The sequence below is a fragment of the Balaenoptera ricei genome, chromosome 4 (assembly GCF_028023285.1).
Source record: "Balaenoptera ricei isolate mBalRic1 chromosome 4, mBalRic1.hap2, whole genome shotgun sequence".
In the NCBI taxonomy this organism is placed as follows: domain Eukaryota; kingdom Metazoa; phylum Chordata; class Mammalia; order Artiodactyla; family Balaenopteridae; genus Balaenoptera; species Balaenoptera ricei.
Genome location: NC_082642.1, coordinates 135,333,236 through 135,353,649, shown reverse-complemented (window position 1 = coordinate 135,353,649; position 20,414 = coordinate 135,333,236). Strand labels below are relative to the sequence as shown.

At 41.7% G+C, this 20,414-nt stretch overlaps 1 protein-coding gene across 1 annotated transcript in view; it reads right to left on the bottom strand.

Moving 5' to 3' along the window:
• Positions 1-16,394, bottom strand: part of CXADR (CXADR Ig-like cell adhesion molecule) — a 59,672-nt gene extending 43,278 nt beyond the window's left edge. Inside the window, exon 1 of the mRNA XM_059921384.1 lies at positions 16,212-16,394. Within this exon, the coding sequence (XP_059777367.1) occupies positions 16,212-16,251 (40 nt within the window). The 5' untranslated portion in view covers positions 16,252-16,394. The remainder of the gene's footprint in view (positions 1-16,211) is intronic.
• Between the last annotated feature and the right edge of the window lie 4,020 nt (positions 16,395-20,414).

Here is a 20,414-nt window from a genome sequence, read left to right as displayed (position 1 = left end):
AAAATTTGACAAAGCTGGGAAATAGTGACAATAGAGTTCAAGATTTCAAAGGAAGAACCAAGTGTAAGGAGAGGACTGCCTAAGTGAAATGCACAGAAAATCACTGTGTTTGAGGGATCAAGGAAATGTGGTGTAAAGATGTTTGAAAAGTGAACTGTAGGACAAGAATCCTAAAATACCAAGATAATGCTATGATGGGGGTGGGGGGGGTGAGTATGAGGCAGGGCATTTCATGGTCAGTGTGGGGAAACAACCAGAAGTTTGGCATAAGCAGTGGGCTGAAGGGTTGGTACACAAGGTGAAGGGGGAAAATGATCTGGAGAAGCCAGTGGGTCCCCAAGAGAATAATCAGAAAACCATATGGTTTTACATCACATAACACATCTGTTCAAATTAGTACCCTGCTCTGCCTTATTTACTTACTTATTTGTTTTATTTTACTCAAGAATAAGTGTCAGTCTCCCTCCTCCAGATTGAAGCATGCCAATAGTACTGGAATGGCATCTTCCTCGTATCTCCTGAAGCACCTATTACAATGTCTCACCCACATGTACAGATTATTTATTTACCCCCCAAACTTCTCCCACAGGGATTGAGATTCTGTATGAGGAACTTAACATATAACTTATAAATCAGGACCAGGGAAAGTGTAAATTATGATGTAAAACCAAAGCGGGGAGGAGTTAAGAATGTGAACATACAGATAGATTTTCTCTAAGTATTTGATGAATTGGATTGTGGCCCACCCGTTCCCCCCACCCCTCACGAACACACAGACATACTCATCTCAGGAAAGCACTCAAATTTCATTTCTGATTAAAATTAAGTCTCGACCACAGGACAGAGAGCAGAAGCAAAAAGAACTACAATCCTGCAGTCTGTGGAACGAAAACCACAATCACAGAAAAACAGACAAAATGAAAGGACAGAGGACTATGTACCAGATGAAGGAACAAGATAAAACACCAGAAAAACAACTAAATGAAGTGGAGATAGGCAACCTTCCAGAAAAAGAATTCAGAATAATGATAATGAAGATGATCCAGGACCAGGGAAAAAGAATGGAGGCAAAGATTGAGAAGATGCAAAAAATGTTTAAATAAGACCTAGAAGAATTAAAGAACAAACAAATAGAGATGAACAATACAATAACTGAAATGAAAAATACACTAGAAGGAATCAATAGGAGAATAACTGAGGCAGAAGAACGGATAAGTGACTTGGAAGACAGAACCGTGGATATCACTGCCGCAGAACAGAATAAAGAAAAAAGAATGAAAAGAAATGAAGACAGCCTAAGAGACCTCTGGGACAACATTAAACGCAACATTCACATTACAGGTGTCCCAGAAGGAAAAGAGAGAGAGAAAGGACCTGAGAAAACATCTGAAGAGATTATAGTCGAAAACTTCCCTAACATGGGAAAGGAAATAGCCACCCAAGTCCAGAAAGCGCAGAGAGTCCCAGGCAGGGTAAATGCAAGGAGAAACACGCCGAGACACATAGTAATCAAACTGACAAAAATTAAACACAAAGAAAAATTATTGAAAGCAGCAAGGAAAAACTGACAACATAAAAGGGAACTCCCATAAGGTTAACAGCTGATTTCTCAGAAGGAACTCTACAGCCAGAAGGGAGTGGCATGATATATTTAAAGTGATGAAATGGAAGAACCTACAACCAAGGTTACTCTACCCGGCAAGGATCTCATTCAGATTTGAGGAGAAATCAAAAGGTTTATAGACAAGTAAAAACGAAGAGAATTCAGCACCACCAAACCAGCTCTACAACAAATGCTAAAGGAACTTCTCTAAGTGGGAAACACAAGAGAAGAAAAGGACATACAAAAACAAACCCCCCAAAATTAATAAAATGGTAATAGGAACATACATATCGATAATTACCTTAAATGTGAATAGATTAAATGCTCCAACCAAAAGACACAGGCTTGCTGAATGGATACAAAAACAAGACCCATATATATGCTGTCTACAAGAGACCCACTTCAGACCTAGGGACACATACAGACTGAAAGTCAGGGGATGGAAAAAGATATTCCATGCAAATGGAAATCAAAAGAAAGCTAGAGTAGCAATTCTCGTATCAGACAAAAGAGACTTTAAAATAAAGAATGTTACAAGAGACAAGGAAGGACACTACATAATGATCAAGGGATCAATCCAAGAAGACATAACTATTATAAATATATATGCATCCAACATAGGAGCACCTCAATACATAAGACAAATGCTAACAGCTATGAAAGAGGAAATTGACAGTAACAAAATAACAGTGGTGGATCTTAACACCTCACTTACACCAATGGACAGATTATTGACAGAAAATTAATAAGGAAACACATGCTTTAAATGACAGAATAGACCAGATAGATGTAATTGATATTTATAGGACATTCCATCCAAAAAGAGCAGATTACACTTTCTTCTCAAGTGCACACAGAACATTCTCGAGGCTAGATCACATCTTGGGTCACAAATCAAGCTTTGGTAAATTTAAGAAAACTGAAATATCAAGCATCTTTTCTGACTACAACACTATGAGATTAGAAATCATTTACAGGGAAAAAAAAAACGTAAAAAACACAAACACGTGGAGGCTAAACAATACACTACTAAATAACCAAGAGATCACTGAAGAAATCAAAGAGGAAATCAAAAAATACCTAGAGACAAATGACAATGAAAACAGGACGATCCCAAACCTATGGGATGCAGCAAAAGCAGTTCCAAGAGGGAAGTTTATAGCAATACAATCCTACCTCAAGAAACAAGAAAACTCTCAAATAAATAATCTAACGTTACACCTAAAGGAACTAGAGAAAGAAGAACAAACAAAACCCAAAGTCAGTAGAAGGAAAGAAATCATAATGATCAGAGCAGAAATAAATGAAATAGAAACAAAGAAAACAATAGCAAAGATCAATAAAACTAAAAGCTGGTTCTTTGAGAATATAAACAAAATTGATAAACCTTTAGCTAGACTCATCAAGAAAAAGAGGGAAAGGACTCAAATCAATAAAATTAGAAATGAAAAAGGAAAAGTTACAATGGGCACTGCAGAAATACAAAGCATCCTAAGAGACTACTACAAGCAACTCTATGCCAATAAAATGGACAACCTGGAAGAAATGGACAAATTCTTAGAAAGGTATAACCATCCAAGACTGAACCAGGAAAAATAGAAAATATGAACAGACCAATCACAAGTAATGAAATTGAAACTATGATTTAAAATCTTCCAACAAACAAAAGTCCAGGACCACATGGCTTCACAGGCGAATTCTAGCAAACATTTAGAGAGGAGCTAACACCCATCCTTCTCAAACTCTTCCAAACATTGCAGAGAAAGGAACACTCCCGAACTCATTCTATGAGGCCACCATCACCCTGATACCAAAACCAGACAAAGATACTACAAAAAAAGAAAATTACAGACCAATATCATTGATGAATATAGATGCAAAATTCCTCAACAAAATACTAGCAAACAGAATCCAACAGCACATTAAAAGGTTCATGCACCATGATCAAGTGGGATTTATCCCAGGAATGCAAGGACTCTTCAAAATACACAAATCAATCAACGTGCTACACCATATTAACAAACTGAAGAAGAAAAACCGTATGATTCTCTCAATAGATGCAGAAAAAGCTTCTGACAAAATTTAACATCCATTTATGATAAAAACTCTCCAGAAAGTGGGCATAGAGGGAACCTAACTCAACATAATAAAGGCCATATATGACAAACCCACAGCAAGAGAGAACCCATTGTTCTCAATGGTGAAAAACTGAAAGCATTTCCTCTAACATGAGGAACAAGACAAGGATGTCCACTCTCACCACTATTAGTTAACATAGTTTTGGAAGTCCTAGCCACGGCAGTCAGAGAAGAAAAAGAAATAAAAGGAATACAAATTAGAAAAGAAGAAGTAAAACTGTCACTGTTCGCAAATGACATGATACTATACGTACAGAATCCTAAAGATGCCATCAGAAAACTACTAGAGCTAATCAATGCATTTGGTAAAGTTTCAGGATACAAAATTAATGCACAGAAATCTCTTGCATTCTTATACACTAACAATGAAAGATCAGAAAGAGAAATTAAGGAAGCAATCTCATTCACCATTGCAACAAAAAGAATAAAATACCTAGGAATAAACCTACCTAAGGAGGTAAAAGACCTATACTCAGAAAACTATAAGACACTGATGAAAGAAATCAAAGATGACAGAAACAGATGGAGATATACCATGTTGTTGGATTGGAAGATGACTATACTACTCAAAGCAATCTACAGATTCAATGCAATCCCTACCAAACTTCCAATGGCATTTTTTAGAGAACTAGAACAAAAAAATCTTAAAATTTGTATGGAGACACAAAAGACCCCAAATAGCCAAAGCAGTCTTGAGGGAAAAAAAAGGAGCTAGAGGAATCAGACTCCCTGACTTCAGACTACACTACAAAGCTACAGTAATCAAGACAATATGCTACTGGCACAAGAAACAGAAACATAGATCAATGGAACAGGATAGAAAGCCCACAGATAAACCCACGCACCTATGGTCAACTAATCTATGACAAAGGAGGCAAGGATATACAATGGAGAAAAGACAATCTCTTCAAAAAGTGGTGCTGGGAAAACTGGACAGCTACATGTAAAAGAATGAAATTAGAACACTCCCTAACACCATACACAAAAATAAACTCAAAATGGATTAAAGACCTAAATGGAAGGCCAGACACTATCAAACTCTTAGAGGAAAACATAGGAAGAACACTCTGACATAAATCACAGCAAGATATTTTTTGACCCACCTCCTAGAGTAATGGAAATAAAAACAAAAATAAACAAATGGGACCTTTGCACAGGGCTTCCCTGATGGTGCAGTGGTTAAGAATCCGCCTGCCAATGCAGGGGACATGGGTTCGAGCCCTGGTCTGGGAAGATCCCACATGCCGCGGAGCAACTAAGCCCGTGTGCCACAACTACCGAGCCTGTGCTCTAGAGCCCGTGAGCCCCATCTACTGAGCCCGCGTGCCACAACTACTGAAGCCCGCGCACTTAGAGCCTGTGCTCTGCAATGAGAAGCCACCACAATGAGTAGCCCATGCACCGCAACGAAGAGTAGCCCCCGCTCACTGCAACTAGAGAAAGCCTGCGTGCAGAATGAAGACCCACCGCAGCCTAAATAAATTAATTAAATAAATTTATTTTTAAAAAAATTAAAAAACAAACAACCCAGTCAAAAAATGGGCCAAAGAATACATACAGATGGCCAAGAGGCACATGAAAAGCTGCTCAACATCACTCATTATTAGAGAAATGCAAATCAAAACTACAATGAGGTATCACCTCACACCAGTTAGAATGGGCATCATCAGAAAATCTACAAACAACACATGCTGGAGAGGGTGTGGAGAAAAGGGAACCCTTTTGCACTGTTGGTGGGAATGTAAATTGATACAGCCACTCTGGAGAACAGTATGGAGGTTCCTTAAAAAACTAAAAATAGAACTACCATATGACCCAGCAATCCCACTACTGGGCATATACCCTGAGAAAACCATAATTCAAAAAGACACATGCACCCCAATGTTCATTGCAGCGCTATTTACAATAGCCAGGTCATGGAAGCAACCTAAATGCCCATTGACAGACGAATAGATAAAGATGTGGTAAATATATACAATGGAATATTACTCAGCCATAAAAAGGAACGAAATTTGGGTCATCTGTAGAGATGTGGATGGTCCTAGAGTCTGTCATACAGAGTGAAGTAAGTCAGCATGGAATTTCTATATTCCGTTAACGTGGAATCTAGAAAAATGGTACAGATGAACCAGCTTGGAAGGCAGAAATAGAGACACAGATGTAGAGAACAAACGTATGGACACCAAGGGGGGAAAGCGGGGTGGGGGATGAATTGGGAGGTTGGGATTGACATGTATACACTGATATGTATAAAACAGATAACTAATTTAAAAAAAAAGAAAACCCTTCCATAAATAAATAAATAAAATTAGTTCTCAGTGAATTGAGGGGAAAGGAGTAAGCCACATTTCTGTTCAACTCCAGTCTGAAGTTAAGAGGTCTAAAGAAAGAGCAAAGCACACATAATGGAATCCAACTCTTGGAGGGTATCAAAAATGGAATTTTCTTATACAACCTATCTGTTCAAATTAGCATGCAATCATTTCAGCCTTTCTAAATAAAAGTTTTGTTTTTTTAAACCTTAAAAAAAAAATTAAGTCTCAGCCTCTTTTCAATCTATGTAGTATATTATTTTCCCCATGTTCTCTAATACAGAGATGCTAATTTCAGAAGTCTCTGGCAAAACAAATGCAGATAGGGTATTTTGCACTATGGGTAAAGCAGATCTGTTGCCATAGTGAATATTTTCATCACCTTCATAAAATAACATGTATTGCTTCATTTTAAGAAATCTGCCTTTGCCTCCTTGTTCAAAAAAAACCTCAGGCTCTCTTTTCTTCCTTTAATTAACATGAAACAGGAAAAGTGAGTACCTGGCCAAAAAAACAACAAAAAAAAAAGCAAAGAAACTCAGGTGAAGTGTCTTATAAAGATGAGATCACATGAAAAAAAAAAGCAAAGAGACATAATAGCAAAGCAAGCAAATGTTATCTACTTATGGAAAATACTGAAGTTAATAAAGAAAAGGTTAGTTACAATAAAAAATTAAAAAAAAAAACCCTGTTGTAAGCATGTCTAACTGTTAAGATTGCCTCAATCTTGGCATGATTTCCTTTCTAATATCCCAAAATGAATTCAAATCTCCTAGCAACCATCACCAGGGACCACTCTATCCTTACTTTCAATCTCTCCATAAATGCATTTATTCCCCCCATAGGCAAGCCAAAAATATTATTTTTGTCCATATATTTGTTTTTTCTACCTTATACCTAAAATATAACTACCAAAAAAGGACAGCTGATATAATTTTGTGTGCAACAAATGCTCTGATGATTACAAGAAACTAAATAACACGAGACTTTATTTAACTTGTTGTCAACGGGAATACTGTGACACAAATAATTATTTTAGATAAAATCTCATGAGAGCAGTTCCAAAGGCACTTTCCATTTGACAAAGCTGTTTTGATGGCACACCACACCCATGCTATTTTAGTTAGTGGAATGTTCTGAAACTAAATATGGTGGAATGTTCTGGAACTAAAGCTCCAAGTTCTAGACCTGTGCTGACCAAAAGGGTATCTGCTAGCCGCACACAGCTACTGAGCACGTGAAATGTGGCCAGTGCAAACTGAGATGTGCTGTAGGTAAAATACCAGATTTTGAAGGCTTAGTATAAAAAAAAAAAAAAAAAATTAATCTTACTGATGTTCAATTTGACCACATATGGAATTAATATTTTGTATATATTGGGTTAAACAAAATATATACAAATTGATTTCACCTTTTCCTTTTCACTTTTAAATGTGACTACCAGAACATTTTAAATGACATATGTTTCTACTAGGACAGCACTGTCCCGGACCAATGCCATAATTTATTGAACTTAAGGCCTTGGCTTTACAACTTGATTCCTTATTTTAAAAAAAAAAATGTGTCCTTCCTACCCATAGTCTGTCAGGAGAGTGGATTCAAATTAGATGCATGTGAAACTATCTTTAAAAACACAGTAAGATCACTTTTCTAGCCCAGAGTTACCAGCTCATTCTAAAAGTATCAGATTTCACAGTGTACAACCAAGTAGGTTAAAGAGTCTTCTCAATTCTTACTGTAGAACTATCCAGGGCACAAAACACTTGAAGTTTTTGTCTGGTCCATTAAAGAAAACCCCCATGGGAATAGTCTGGTATTCAAGAGTTCAAAGCACTCTTCACTGGGGCATCTGAGAGACTGAGGAGGGTCAACTAGAGTCACTCTAACAATTCAGCAAAGATGTGGCTCAACACGTTTCATTTCACCGTATCTGCATATTCCTTGAGATTCCTTGACAGCATTTTTATCTGTGCAGCCAAACCATACTTCCTTTGGAGAAATCTATAAAACTCACACAGGGACTCCCCTGGTGGCGCAGTGGTTAAGAATCCGCCTGCCAATGCAGGGGAAATGGGTTCGATCCCTGGTACGGGAAGATCCCACATGCCTTGGAGCAACTAAGCCCGCGTGCCACAACTACTGAAGCCCGTGTGCCTAGAGCCCGTGCTCCGCAACAAGGGAAGCCACCGCAGCAACTAGAGAAAGCCCGCGTGCAGCAACAAAGACCCAAGGCAGCCATAAATAAATAAATAGATAGATAGATAAATAAATACACAGAACATACAGTTACACGATAGGGAAGTGAAAAAGTAATCATGATTAGTTATGTTGCTTCTTCTTGAAATCTAAAGTTTTATTTCTTGGAAGTAAATGAAACAAAGTCATTCCCATTCCAACCTGTAAAATATCTTTGAAAGAATGAAAGTGATTTAATAGTCTGTAAAGAAATTTGCACTGTCTCAGTATGTATAAACATTGGTTAATGTGACTATTAATCCTTTTCTCACCAACTATCAGAGGACAAACTGAACCATGCCATTGATCTCACACCTACCCTAAAAATAGACTGTTACTATCTCCTTCCCTTATCCTACCTTCCCTTTGTCAACAGGGCAGGCAATAACCTTTTCTTCTACCAGCACCCTGCCAATTAAAATAAACTGCAAATACTGCTGAGTCAAGCTAAGGCCTTTAAGGCTTAAACTTTAATTGGCTAACTCATTATTAGAAACCAGAAAGGGTGAGTCAATCAGGGGAGGGAAAGCCTACAGAAAAGACCAGTGGGAAAGCACAAAAGAGGTAAATGTTCCTTTAAGTCACCATTTTGCCACTGAATACAGAAACATTTTCAACTTCCTTCCCATTTTCTTTTACGTGGAGACAGTAATGGATTCAACAAAGTGAACAAATTACAAAGAATATCAATAAATGAGCCCCAAGAGATCACCAAACCATAAACTACCAGCTTCCTGTACAGACCACTTCACTGGGCCAAGGTGAAGTTCTCCCATCCCCCTCACACTCCACCATTTGTAATTTCAGCCCCACTGAAGAAATTATGTAGAAAATAAAGGAGCCAGGGCTAAAAAAGGCTACTGCTCTTTACTTCCCCTTAGCATCATATTCTTAACAGAAACCAATCTAATTCCAAAACCAATCTAACAATTATTCTAGAACATTAGATTTGTTTTCTTTAAAAAATGCAAGGGAGGCACTTCCCTGATGGTCCAGTGGCTAAGGCTCTGAGCTCCCAACGCAGGGGGCCTGGGTTCCATCCCTGGCCGGGGAACTAGATCCCGCATGTGCGCCGCAACTAAAGATCCCACATGCCGTAACTTAGACTGGCGCAGCCGAAATACGTAAATAAATAAAAATAGAAATAAAAATGCTACGTAGATGACAGTAAGATAAAGCCATAAGCTCATTTCAGTTAGATAATTTTTAATTATTTTCCAGGTTACCTTAATAATTACTTTAATAATTTTTAAATTATTTTAACGTTCACATTCATTACTTGCTGGCCACCAAATGAAGCAAATCAAAAGCTCCCAGTCTCAATTCTTGCCTTTACTTAGTTACACCTGATAATGATTTGAGTATGAGAGAGGAAAGGCGGAAACGAAGGGAGACGGGAGAACAGGCTGCAAGCAGGGGATTAAAATGAGACTGGAGTGGTAACATAAATTCACTCCAATACTGAACGCATGGCAGGGCTGACACACACAAAGCTGGCCTGTGCAGGACGCCGAGCCCAGCCCTGCTCAACTCTTCAACGATATACCTATCCTTGATCTTCAAATACTCTTTCCCTTCCAGGTCTTTTCTCAAGCCAACAAACAGAAACTCCTGCCTAGTACATCTTTCCCCATTTATTTCCTCACTCAATGAAAAACCAATTATGAAGCTACTTCAACCATCTTAAGAGATGGTGGTTGACACTGAGGTACGCTGTATCCCTCCAGGAGTGGCTGGAGGGACACAAGTGACTTAGAAACTGGGTGTAAGCTGGGGAGAGAATACGAAAAGTCAAGTAAGGTACCCAGATTTTTGCCTGGGCATTTTGGTGGCTGAAAATGCCATTTAATGTGAGAGAGAACAGTGGTTTGGAGACAGGTTCAACTGGTGGTACCTGTGGGAAGTCTAAGCATAGTTGTCAAGTGAGTGGTTTGACATTATGGGCAAAGCTTTGGGAGAGTGAGACAGGAAGCAGACTGGAGGCTGTAAGGACATAAATGGTAACTGAAGCCAGAAACTGACATTTAAGTAGAGGGAGGAAAGTGGGCCCACAAAGGAGAATGAGAAACAGCTCAAGGAAGAAAGAGATTAGTCAATAGAGCCATTCTCGCTAAGAGGTTTAAGAGGTTGAAGGTGTGACATGTCCACTGGATGCAGCCACAGCGGCCACTGCAGTTTCACAGGAGTTGAGGGGGGTGAAAATCAGATTGCAAAGGGCGGAAGAATTAATGGATATGAAGGAAAATAATGGAGTCAACAAATGCAGGCAACTCCTTCAAGAAATCCGGTGGAGAAAAGGAGAGACAGGCAGTACTGAAAGAGGGATATAAGGGTTGAAGGCATGTCAGGAGGGATATTTAAGCTTTTTTTTTTTTTTTTTAAGCATTTTTAAAGTTGATGGTATCCCTACATAAGAGATGGGATGAGACAGTGACACCCCCTGGGAAGCCAAGGGGTTCAGAGTCCCGGAATGCGTGTAAAGAGGAATACACTGTTTTAAAGAAGAATGATCATGTGAACAAGGTTCTATGTCTGGGTGGTTGGAAGTTAAGAGTTCTAGATAAACAATGAAGACCTACTGTATAGCACAGGGAACTATATTCAGTACCTTGTAATAACCTATAATGGAAAAGAATCAGAAAAAGTGTGTGTGTGTATATATATACACACACACACACACACTGAATCACTTTGCTGTACACCTGAAACATTGTTAATCAACTAAACTTCAATAAACACACACACACACAAGTTAAGAGTTCTTATCGTCTGGCTTCTACCTTCTCCCATGGAGTCTGCTACTGTCCCCTGGAATGAAGGCCATATGTGCAACATGCACTAAACCAACTGCAAGTGCAAAGTAATCTCTCATTCTCTACTTACCTGATGCCCTCTCTTCAATCTCTTAAAATCTAGCTTTACTCTCAGTACAGGTACTGTCCTCCCTCTGGATTCGATCACTTCCCAAATGTTCTCAATAATCTCCTAATGTAAGACCCACTGGGCTCATTTCTTCATCAGTTTCTGGGACACCTCATCCTCTAGTTCTCCTGCACTCTCCATCACTCCTTACTGTCCCCGGGTTCCTCACCTCCTGCCTACTTACTAGATGTTGATGTTCCCCAGCATCACATTTCACCTTCTTTTCTAGTCCTTCCTGCTTTTCCTGGTTAACCAGACACAGATGCCACCTATCAGCAGTGATTCTCAATTCTGTATCGCCAATCTGTGCCTCTCTCCTGAGATCCAGTCCTTTGCTTAAGTCTTCCTACTGGGTATCTTTCACCTCCATTCCCCTCAGGCACCACAGATACAACTTGTCCAAAGCTCACTGTCATCTCCCTGAAACTTGCTTCTCCTTTCTTTATTCCCTATAGATTAGTGACATGATCATTCACTCAAGCCAGAAATCTTACTGGCTCCCTCCAACTTTTTCTTGCCACTCATTCAATCAACCAGATACCGGGTTCCTCTGCATCTCCCTCAGAACAATTTTCAGATGAAAGAGAAAGCCCAGCACCACTCTGCTGTATTTCAACAAGGACTGCTTGTGTCCAGGTCATCCCAGATGGATTAATGTGTTAGATCTATTGGTCCTACCTGCCTCCAGAACTGCTGCAGAGTTCTACACCATTCAAGAGAATAAACCTCAGTGTATAACCTCACTTCTTTAACACCTCCACAAGCTTCTCAGTGCCACTCTTGGGGGATCATCTCCTAAGCTCTCGGCACAGTCTCTGGGTCTCTGTCCACTCAAAGTGTACTCAGCAGTGATGTCATGTGGAACCTGTTAAGATGTAAACTCTCAAGCTCCACCCCACACGTCCTTATAATGACTCAGGTGCACATCAGAAAGAGAAGTGTTAGTTAGATGCCTTATACGCACTGAACCCAAGGCACATCATACCCTTTCAGATCTCCATCTGCTGGGAACGTTCCACCAAACCTTTTGCATCTTGCAAACGCCTGTACTATTGTAGGGGCATCTAGCACAGCCATAGTATACAGTAGGCCATAGATATTTGAATGACTGGATCATTTAATCAGTTAATTAATGGGAAGTTCAGTTGAGGACCTGCAGAGCCTGAGGTACTCAAGTGCATTCAGGTGGGATGCCGAATGTTAGGCAGATGGAAATAGTGGCCCAGAATTCAAAGGAGAGGTGAGTTGGCAACATTTTTAAGTCACTAGCAACAATTCTGAGTGTACAGTGATGGATAGATGAAGTCACCCAGGTTTAAGATGGAGACTGAGAAGAGGGCTATGGGTCAAATCATGGGGGAGGCTGGCATTTAAGGGACCTATTGAAGAAGGTAGTGAAGGGCAAGTTAACAGAGTAGGAAAGAACCAAAATAGGTGTCAAGGAGCTCTCAAGAAATAAATGGATTTGGCACGTGGTTATTGGTACCTTTGGCAACTGAAGCAGGTGGGTGAGACAGAATAATGAGGTCAGAGATAAAGCAGAGGCTTAACTTCTCACAATGGAATGAAGTAAGGCTAGTGGAATGATCACTAGTGGAGGACCATCTTTATTGGATGAGAAGGGAAAGAGAGCTATAACTGAAGAGAGCCATATCATATACATAGGCCTATTGGCAAAGAGGCTGAAAACGTTCAGCCGTGCAACATTTGCTGAACACTTGCTGTCTGCCAGGTGCCACAAGCTAACACCGGGAATGCAACAATGAACAGAAGCACAGGCAATGCCCCTGCCCTCTGACCTAGTGCAATGAGGTATATTGGGTAATTTTATGGAAACCCCACAACAGATAGGGTAAGGAGCCAATGTTGGGTGGCTTGCCTTGGAGAAGAGGCAACTTTTGCCCTGGCGGTGGTATAATGACAGGAATGTAATTAAGAGAGAGGCATATGGAGGGGATAAAGTTCACATCTAACAATCTTCATTTTTTTCAAGTAAAGGAAAAAACTCCAGGTAAAGCAAAACAATAAACATTTCCCACTATATCAACTGCTATAGTGGGATTCCCATTCTTGACACAAGCAGCAACTGAAGCACAGAGAACAGGGTCCTGCCGCCACTGCACGGCTAACAAGTGGTTTGACACTGTCATCCCTAGGTGACAATGATGCTGCTGGGTCATGGGCCATTTAAGCTTACAACACCAGTCTAAGCCCTGGATCCTCATGTTCGCAGAGGGCCTGAAAATATTCAACTAAGATCAAGAAATTAAAAGGCTAATAATAAAAGCCTTCAGTACTTGGCACACGGTCAAACCAACAGCAGGTTCTTAATAAATGACAGATAACCAGTGATACAAATTTAAGATGTTGATTAGAGGTAATCAAAGAGGAAAGTGGCAGCATAGTGATAAGAGCAGGGATTCAGAAGGAAATTTGTGACCTTGGCAAGTAAAGTTATACAACCACTTCATGCCTCAGTTTCTCCACTTGTACAGTAGGGATCATTATAATACATATATATCCTCTAGGGCTGCAAGGTACATTAAATAAGTGTATGTAAAGCCCTCAGAACAGTGCCTGGCATTTAATAACTAAGGAATCAGGGATTTCCCTGTTGGCGCAGTGGTTAAGAATCCACCTACCAATGCAGGGGACACAGGTTCGAGCCTTGGTCCGGGAAGATCCCATATGCCGCGGAGCAACTAAGGCTGTGCGCCACAACTACTGAGCCTGCACTCTAGAGCCCATGTGCCACAACAACTGAGCCCGCACGCCTAGAGCCCGTGCTCCACAACAAGAGAAGCCACCGCAACGAAGAGTAGCCCCTGCTCGCCACAACTAGAGAAAGCCCACGCGCAGCAACAAGGACCCAACAGAGCCAATAAATAAATAAATTTATTTAAAAAAAATAACTGTGTAATCAAGGCTTTATTTTTACTACTACTGCTACTGCTCTACCACTACTGACACTACTATTACTAGTGGTACGACTTGCTACTAGGTAGGCGATAAAAACGCATCAAAAAGTGTTCCATCAGCAACCAGAGTACGACACAAAACTCTACAACCCACATAGAGACAGCTCTAGAGGAAGATCTACTAATAGCACTGCAATTTTTAATATGTAAGCCTCCACCTTGTTTTGCCAATTGTACAATCCAATCCTGTTACCACTCAAACTGAGTTCATGGCAATAAATTTCTAAGATGTCAAGAAGTATCTGAAGAAATACCCAAAGCCATACATCAATTACAGTTTTTGAGTTGCTTCCTAAGCTGGAAAATTGAAGTAAAATAGTTTAGTTGAAGACAACAGTCCTTTAAAGAGATGTTCACTGTACCATAGTGTACAGTATATGAGCAGAATGACTCTATATGTATCAAAATATCCTAGGTTGAGATTGTGCCTACCAAAGTGAGGCATCCAGAAAAAAATGAAATCCAGACAATTATCCTGATATCCCTGGGGGGGGGGGGCGGGGGAATCCTCTATATGGTTTATGTTCTTCCACTTCTCTGCTCTGGATGTAGGCTAAAACATTTTTTCCCACAGAGATCACAATGTTCTCAACTTCTACTTCAGTTTACTCCTTGACCAAAACAAGGCGTAACGTATCATGTAAAATGGTTACTGACTCTTAGCTTTTCCGGAAGCTTTACTTTGGAAATTTCACCCATGTCTAAATGATATGTATTAAAAAAGGTGGAGGTAACGCTATAGACTCATATCGAAGATTAGACTTGTCAATAGAATGTTGATCCCATGAGTAATGCTTACAGCTGGGGCATCCAACAATGGAATTAACATTTCAACAGGAAGCAGAGAGCCATCCCAACAGAAAGGGCCACTCGATCCAGCTTTAGAGCGCTTAAAAAAATTATCCTTCCGGAGGCTACACAAAGTGTGCCTCCTAGGGTCCCACTGATGGATTTTTTTGTTGTTGTGGTTGGTTTAATGAATCCTTTGGTTCTAAAATGCTTACTTTGACAAAACAATATCAGTTGGTTAAAGCACGGACATGGCAACAAATCCGTTTTTTAAAGATATCGAACGATTATGCCTTATGTCCACTCAGTTTTTTTTTTTTTTTTTTGGTCCACTCAGTTTTAAATGCCCTTTTCCCCCTCCCGAGAAAGGCGCAGTCGAACATGTATTATTACTTGGCGAATCCTTTCGAAATTCCCTGTACAAGTCAGCTTATCATCAAAATGAATCAAAACATTATAAACTCAAAACCAAGGTTACTAATTTCTCCTTTGCACTTTGCCCCGCGACTGCAGAAATCAATACTGCATTTTTGCAGGAATCTACTGATTTTCCACGGTCCACTTCGTCGAGTTACCGTCTAGTTAACAGCTCGTGCCTGGGCTCGCCTCTTCCGTGAGACCAAGAATGCTCAGCCCACAGTTCGCTCAGCGCCTCTTTCCTAGAGGTAGCTTGGACGATCTGAGGCACTGAAAAGCTCAGTGTCCATTTAATCATGGCGTTTGTAATTCGGTCTCCTGGCTTGGACTGCTCCACACCTGAAAACTCGCCGCCCAAGGCTTTTGAAACCGGGTAACCCCGATGGAAACGACACCGCGGCTAACAAGGGAAAGGGCAAGAGCAAATAAAGCAAAGCCCGCACCCGCGGCAAAGAATAGTCTGGGAGAGACGCCAGGCGCAGCCGGCACGCCGCGCCCACCCACCCGCGCCCGGGGAGCCCTCTTCACCGCCGCCCCACATCCCGGGGTTCGGTCCCCCACTCCAACGCCCCCCCCCGGTACCCCACGGCCCCGCAGGGCTCCCCTCCCATTGGCCCCACCTTCGGGGCTCGCGCGCCCGGTCCGGCAAAATCACCCCGGTGCAATTCCGCGCGCACCGCCACCACTGCCGCAGCGCCCCCGAGTCGCGCCCGCCCCCTCCCCCAAGCCTCATTGTTCCCGGGTGGCCGCAGGCAGCGAGCGCCCCAGGGTTGGCCAGGCAATAAAGACCCGAGGGACCGATCTGCCCCCCACTCACCCGCGAATCCGCACAGGAGCACGAAGCGCAGAAGCGCCATGGTGGCGGCCCAGCTGTGGGCGACGACTGCAGGTAGGCGGCTCTCACCCGGGGTCTCAGTCACCCGGCTCCCCGCGCGTTCCCGACCGGCTGGCTGCGGCGGCACCTCGCAGCCCGGTCCCACCCCGCCCTCGCTCGGCAGGTGAAACACGTCACTTCCGGTAGTAGTGAAGCCCCGCGGCGCGCGCCGTCCCTGCCAGGCGCGTGGGGTTGCTATGGCAACCGGGAGCCCACGGCGGGCTGCCCTGGGACCCACGCGAGTAAGGAACTCCTGCCGGCGGAGCTCGGGCGTTGACGTGCGCCGGCAGCTACTCTCCCCAAGCCTGAACTCGGATCCCCCCCCTCAATGCCTTCAGTTAAATTGGGTTTGTGCACGTGGGTCGGGCCAGCCCCTCTCCCCAGACGACTGAAACTGCTATCGCACCCTGGCTTAAAGGCAAGGCACGGGACAAAACTCGCCCACCTGCCCCCGGACCCTGAAAGGCAACTAAAGCAGTCAGCCCCGCCTGCACTTACCCCACCTTCCCCTCGGGGTAGTAGGGGTGGGAGCCTCCAGCCACGCCTCCTATCTCTGGATGTTTGCTGCTGGGGCGGGCTCTTCCACCTAAGGCCCTAGAGGAAGCCAAGTGGGCAGCCCTGGCATTTGCTCCCATCTCGTAGAGTCCTTTCAGGCTGGTGTAGAAGAAGGCCAGAGAAGGCTTTTCCCCATCTCCAGTAATGACTAAGCTAATTTGGGAAATACCCGGATTGGGCTTCTTCCCCTGTATTTAAACGTTATTCCAGCTCTGAAATTGGCCAACAAGGACCAGTGAGGTTGAAAAGCGGGGCTCAGTAGGGACGATTAAAGGCTTGGGGCGGGGGCGGGTGGTAGTTGGGAGACCGGGGGATTAGAGATCTTGAATCTCGCAGAATCTCCCGGTCAGCCCTGCGATGTCGCTTCTGCCTCCTGGTGCCCTCCATTACTTGTTCTTCGTTGGTCTTTCCAGATAACGTTTATTTACATCTGCTGAGAGACTTTGGTGTTCACAACAGTTCCTTATGAGGAGTCAATTAGTGAGGAGAGAAGCAGTATTGTGCAGTGGGTAAATTCTTGGGCTCCGGAATGGGGTAGTAACTGGGCAAGTAACTTAGAAACAGCACCTACTCCAAGGGTAGCTATGAAAATTAGAGACAATGCACAAAAGTATGCTTGGAACCATGCCTGGCACATAGTAAGTGGTCAGTAAAGTGGAAGCTAATAAAAAATAATATTGGAAAATTCTTGTTATTTATTGAACTAGCAAAGAAAGTAAACCAGTTATCGGGAAGACCAAAATTGCCCAGCTACAATTTAGGCAGGTCATTTGCAACCCTGGCTGCACATTAAAATTATCTGGAGAACTTTTGTAAAATACAAATACCTGAACCCCTACTCCAGCGATCCTGATTTAACTTGTCTCCAGTGGGATCCTGGCTGATCTAAGGAGAGTCCAGAGTAACTGCTAGGGACTTCCTATTAGTTGAGGAAACAGGAATTCTACTGGATATAATTGAAGGTATAAAATATTTGGAACTTGAAATTTTACGCACCACGTTATATTTTATGAGATTAGAAGAGATTAAGTATTAAAGTTCATATCTATTGCAGACTGTTTATGAGGACTTTTCTAGTATTAATCACTTCCAAGCAGCACACATTTTGTTATCAAGTTGCTACCTTGAGTGTCTCCTTCAGTAGAAAGCAAACCGACCCTCAGGGGTCATCTCAGGGGTCATCTAGAGGAAATCTTTAGCAATTACCCAAAAGGATTTTCATCTTAATCCTTTTCCTTCTGGTACTTTGTTTTACACTCCTTACCTTTTGCCTCCTTCTGTGGTAGGCATTTTCATACCTATCAATCACTTCTCTTACTCTGAATATTCCTAGAAGGCCAAAAGGCACATTATTCATCGTTTTTACTCTTGGGAGCACAGCCCATAGTAGGTTCTCTAGTATTTGTTGAACTGAATATATTTAATTCATATATTAATAAAGTGTATGTAAATATCTGTACAATAACTCACAAATCATTACATCTTAATATAGCTTTTTAGCAAGTAAAGGTAAATTTCACAAAATTAATGTTTTCTACTTCTTTAGATTACTGAACACAGATTTTTCAAATGTATCATCTCTAAGATTTAAGTAACTTTGAAAGGAGCAGTTTATCTTATTTAGTGAACTATTTTTCTTTTAGAAATTGCATTAAAACTGGGGAAAAAAGTTATTTGAATTGAAGTCATCTTTAGACTTTGGCTTATGAGTACATTATTTCGTATAAACAGTAGCTGAAATTATGCAGTAGTCTGAAACTTCTTAATGACACCTTAAATAGTCTTTGTTGTTGTTGTCAGCTTGGAAATTATGTCTCCTGGAATCTGTAATGAGATAATCTCATTAATTCTGGAATGTACAAATTATGGATTGTTTGGTATCCTCAAACCAAGGTAACAAATAGCACACAACCATTAAATAAATTGCCCTTTCTTAGGGACCAAGCACTCCAAGACAAGTGTTGGTTGGAAAGGAAAGGTTGCTTTATTCAGGAGGCCAGCAACCTGGGGAGAAGGTGGACGGACCCCCAGGTGAAGTTATTCAAGAACCAGCTCCAAAGACTCTGCTCGACCATGAAAAGTTTTAAAGGGAAAAAGGGGGAGTTAATTGCATTTAATCATTTGGGGAGGATTTTAGAGTCTTTGTTATCTTCCACTGTGTGCAGACTTTCTTCTGATTGGTTAGTGGTGAGGTGACAGGTTGCTTTTCCAGGACTCTTGTGCTCAGCCTGGAGTTACCATCCTCCACCTGGGTGGGGGGCCTTAGTTCCAGCAGAAGAACTCAAAGATATTGTTGTGTATATTCCTTGAGGAGGAACCAGGACCCTGCTTTATTGCTGTGCTATTGTTTCTTGATTGCTCTTCCTTTGTTTCTGCATTCCCTCACTTTTCTGATTAGCAACTGTTTGAACCTGCCCTTTGGACTTCAGGAAAGGTCAAAGAGGCTGATTGAAACCTATTTCCTACAAACAAGAAATGGGGACACAGAAAGGATTTGTACCCTGGAGGGCCCCATGGGGTCCTGCTCGGTTTTGAAACTATTTGAAGCTTCATTTGGACCATTGCTGGACTAGAATTCAACTTTCTTGAGTGCATTCAGTCAGTAAACTTTCATCCATCTGCTTTTCAGCTTCCAAAAATTTGTACTTCATCTTCTGTCTTCTTTGTCCTTATACCTGGAGGCCTTTTAAAGTCTATTTACTGTGATTTTAGTGAGGTTTTCTTTGGGAGGAGTAGAGGCAGATGCATGTGTTTAATTCTCCATATTTATTCAAAAATCTGCCCTCACTTGGGGTGAAATGTTTCCATGAATATTGAAATTTTTAAAGTCTGAAGAGAATTGACATCTTTACTCTTCCCCTGAATAATACAAGGATCTTAGACTGGTTTAACCCCTATCAAATCCCTCTCCTAATTTATTGTAATCCATTGTTTTTATTCTGTCTACCTTATAATTATACATTGTCTTTTTTTTTTTTTTTATGTAGCCAGTGTCTAATTAGATTTGTCTTGTGGAAAGGGAATGTTGCCCGCCACTCCAATAAACAAAGAATGTTGCCTGCCATTCCAGTTCTACAAGGATCAAGCCATCAACCACTGCAACTGCCCTCCCCCACCCAATAGTGCACCCTGAGGAGAATTCAGGATGGAGAAAAACAGGAAGCATTCTGTGCTTTGGATACTAGGCCTAGATAGTTAAGATGCATGTCTAAGGAATGATTTCAGTGAGCCCAGACTCTTGCATCTTCCCACGTATAGAAAAGCACTAAAATCACTGACTTGAGATATCTGGTTTTTTGTGATTAGCAGTAATTTTTTTTTTTAATTAATAGACTTTTACTTTTTTTTTTTTTAAGGATTTGTTTATTTATTTATGGTTGTGTTGGGTCTTCGTTTCTGTGCGAGGGCTTTCACCAGTTGCGGCAAGCGGGGACCACTCTTCATCGCGGTGCGCGGGCCTCTCACTATCGCGGCCTCTCTTGTTGCAGAGCACAGGCTCCAGACGCACAGGCTCAGTAATTGTGGCTCACAGGTCCAGCTGCTCCGCGGCACGTGGGATCTTCCCAGACCAGGGCTCGAACCCGTGTCCCC